This window comes from Mauremys mutica, chromosome 5 (assembly GCF_020497125.1).
Source record: "Mauremys mutica isolate MM-2020 ecotype Southern chromosome 5, ASM2049712v1, whole genome shotgun sequence".
NCBI classification, from domain to species: Eukaryota; Metazoa; Chordata; order Testudines; family Geoemydidae; genus Mauremys; species Mauremys mutica.
The window spans coordinates 76,024,180-76,028,085 of NC_059076.1; the positions used below are offsets into that span (position 1 = coordinate 76,024,180).

Genomic DNA, 3,906 nt, shown 5'->3' on the forward strand with positions numbered 1-3,906 from the left:
AAGTTGCAGAACTATTAACTATGGTTTGTAACTTGTCCTTTAAATCAGCTTCTGTACCCAATGACTGGAAGATAGCTAATGTAATGCCAATATTTAAAAAGGGTTCTAGAAGTGATCTCTAGATCTCTGCAATTACAGACCGGTAAGTCCTACTGTCAGTCAGGGCCGGCTTTAGGAAGTGCGGGGCCCAATTCGAATAGTTTTGACGGGGCCCCGGCAGGGATGACTAAAAAAAAAAAAAAAAAAACACAAAAAAAAACCCCTTTCATTTCTTCCATGTATTATTTACTTTCCATGACTATATACATAATAACAAAATTATATATTACATACATTACATCATATATTATAAATATCAATATTTATCGTACACCTCACCTATGTTTTTAAAACTTTATCTTCCTCGCTTTTTGTCTGACAAAATCTTTCAGTAAATTGCCTAACTCTAAGCTCTTCATTACTTCGCATTCAATTGACATGATTGCCAAATTGTTTAATCGGTCTTCCTGCATTGTTGATCGCAGATATGTTTTAATTAGATTTAGCTTCGAGAAACTCCTCTCTCCTGAGGCTACAGTTACTGGAATAGTCAGGAAGATTCGAATTGCTATAAATAAATTTGGGAATCCTGTTGATCGGTTATTATATGTAAGAAATTGAAGGATTTTTAGGGGGTTTGTACAATCAGATGAAATAATTGGCTTTAATGCTTCCAGTTCTTCACAAAGCATGTAGCCATTTATGTCAACTGATTTTACAGTTGAAACTTGTTCGTTTTCCTGCACTAGTTTCACATCTGTCAATGCAAGTTCCAGATCTGCAGCAGCTTTTCGTATGGTGTCCTTGGGAAGATTTTTGAATTTGCATAAAAATCCAAATAAACTCTCATGCTTTTGTAACTGTTCAAACCTTGGTTCAAGTGACTGTAAAGCTTTGTCTAACACTTGATTGAAGCACTGCACTCTGTAAGCTTCTTTTGGATCAGAAAAAGGCTCGTCTGCAGACTCGTACTCAAACTGTTTTTTTCGTTTGTGCAAACGTTTAGTCTGGAATACTGGAGTCACATCTAGATCTTTGGCAAGTTCATTGGCACCAGTTAACACTTCTTGAAAACCCTTCTCTCTGTACATTTTTAACCAGTTACAAAGCTTTTCAAATGAAGAAATTCCTGCAGAAATATCCATTGTATCACTCTGCAGCTCTTTGCTCACAAAATTCACTTGAAAAAGTAAATCATGCCAGAAAACTAGCGAAACCAAAAACTTATAATCCCTTATTTGAAAAGCCAGCGATTTAGCTTCATGTTTTGCTTGAGAATCATCAGTTGTTTCTTCTACCTCTACAAGTGCATCATAAAACTCCCCTGCTTGGTACCGCAGAGCTTTGACACTTTGCATTCTACATTCCCATCGTGTTTCGCAAAGAGGCTTTACCGAAAGGCCAGTAACATGTTTTCTAAAAATAGTCCATCTTTTAGTAGATGCAGAAAAAAGGGCATAAATACACTGCAAGGCTCCAAAGAAACTCATCGCATCTGGACATGTTTTGGCCATGTCTCCCAAAATGAGATTATAGTTGTGACATGCACATGGTGTAAAAAAAGCTCTTGGGTTTGTTTTCAAAAGTCGTGCTTGTACACCTGATATGTTTCCCTTCATATTTGCACCGTTGTCATAGCCTTGCCCACGGATATTTGCAACGTCCAATCCCAGGTCTTTGAGTTCACTTAAAAGGATATTGTACAAATATTCACCTGTGCTGCTTTCTACTACTATGAACTTAATGAAATGTTCATATACTCCTGCTGGAATACTTGGTGATACACCATCAGCCACATATCTAATTGTCAATGACATTTGTTCTTGGTGACTAATGTCAGAAGTGCAGTCGAGTATAATAGTAAAATATTTAGCAGCCTTAATTCGAGCTATTATTTCACGTTTAACAGCATTCCCTACAATGCTAATAAGTTCATTTTGAATGTTTTTTCCTAAATAATGGTCATGTATTTCTTCGTTCTTGATTCTTCGTAAATGTTCCTGTATCACTGGGTCAAACTTTCCCAGTAATTCAATAACTCCAAGAAAATTTCCATTGTGTGATGTTCCCAGCCGTTCATCAGACCCACGAAATGATAAGTTTCGTTCTGCTAGCAACTGAACGACAGCAACTAGTCTCTCAAAAACTTGATACCAGAGTTTTGCTTCTTTGTCAATAAGTTTTTGTTGTATTGAGTCAATTGTTTTTTCAGCAGATAACCTTTGCTGAAGGTCGCAGCAACTAAGCATAGCTTGTAAATGTCCTTTTGAGTTTTCGTGCTCGGACAATCTTGTATGAATATTAGACCAGTCATTAAAACCATTAGATGCTAATGAACTTGTCACATTATTGCACAAAATCTTACAGTAATAACAAAAGATCTTGTCAGCTGACACTGAGTATATCACCCATGGACGAGGTACAATTTCACCATTTGAAAGTTTCCTTTTGCAGTGAAACTTTGAAAAGTGTTTCCCAATCTTATTTTTAGGGAAATCTTCTACAATAATTTTAGGCGGCCCTTGTTTTACTAAATACTCCCTGATACGCTGGCTAATGTATTCTGGCCAAGTTGCAGGATCATCAGATATTTCCATCTGGTCAGCAGAGTTGAAGTTGCCTTTCTGCTCTGGATCTAAAACACTCACATCTTTATTATCAGAAAAGCATTCTTGACCCTCAGTACCTTCAGCATCAGTTACAGCCCTTTTTGTAGTCTTCTCTTCACCGTGACTGGCTTGAGTGTCTTCTTCAGACTGATTTGGCTCTTCAAATTCTTTGTCACTGCTGTCGTTCTCTGTCTGTGTTGTATGTTCTACTGGAGAATTTTCAACCATATCTGCGTCTTCACTGAGCTCTTCTGGCTCAACAGTAGAATCAGGTCTGCTAAAATACTTGCTTAAAGCATCCTTTTGCTTCTGTCTTTCAACTGCCTTTGCCTTGTATATGGCTCTTTTCTTACTTCCACTTGGGTACTTTCTACCAATATCTCTTGATCTCTTGCCCATATTGATAGAAGTCACCACATTCTAAAGGAATATTAATTATAGATTTTCACTTTCATATTAGGAAAATAATTTGTTTTGATAGTTGTACAACTGATTTTATTCAATAATGTCTATTTTATGCCCCCTGCTTCCCCCCAGCACCGCCCGACCCCGTGGAAACACTGCCCCCCCCCCAGCGCCGCCCACCCCGCAGAAACAAACCCTCCTTCCTCAGCGCCACCCCGTTGAAACAGCTATGGGCCAAAGAGGAAGGTTTGGAGAGGGGGGGAGAAACGGCACACATAGGCAAAAAGAAGTATTCCATTCTATGCATCTGAAGAAGTGGGCAGTAGCCCATGAAAGCTTATGTTGAAATAAATGTGTTAGTCTCCAAGGTGCCACAATTACTCCTGTTCTTTTTGCGGATACAGACTAACATGGCTGCTACTCTGAAACCTGGCACACACAGGGTGACCAGATCACAGCAGTAAAATAGGACTCGCCCCCTCCCCGCTCAGCCCCACCATCACACCCCTCCTCACCCCACTGACTTGCTGCGTCCCTCCTAGTCAGTCCCCCACCCACCACTCGCCACCTTTCACTTTCTCCCTCCCCTGCCAGAAACCCCCATGCCTGCCCCTAGAACCCCTGCTGGCTCAGTGCTCGCCTCTTTGCCCACCTGCCGCTTGCCCCCCTGCTTGCCCCCAACTTGCCACCGCACCCCCCCCCGAGTATAAAGCCTCATTCAAAGACCATGGGGTCACTATATTACTGCACACAGCAGTCAATCAATGCAGTTGTAGATAAATCTCTGCATTATGCATTTTTGTATAACTTTTACATGACTTTGTATTGAACCTTAGTAATATGTTATAGCAGG

General features: G+C 40.0%; 1 protein-coding gene across 1 annotated transcript; it reads right to left on the reverse strand.

The window, feature by feature from the left end:
* Positions 1-275: 275 nt before the first annotated feature.
* On the reverse strand, positions 276-3,464 carry LOC123371105 (zinc finger MYM-type protein 1-like). The gene has a single exon (XM_045018326.1). The coding sequence runs from the start codon at positions 3,045-3,047 to the stop codon at positions 387-389; it is 2,661 nt and encodes an 886-aa protein (XP_044874261.1). The 5' UTR covers positions 3,048-3,464; the 3' UTR covers positions 276-386.
* Positions 3,465-3,906: the final 442 nt, after the last annotated feature.

Excerpts from the sequence above, each read along its gene's own strand:
- LOC123371105 (XM_045018326.1), bottom strand. The coding sequence starts at position 3,047 with ATGGGCAAGAGATCAAGAGATATTGGTAGAAAGTACCCAAGTGGAAGT.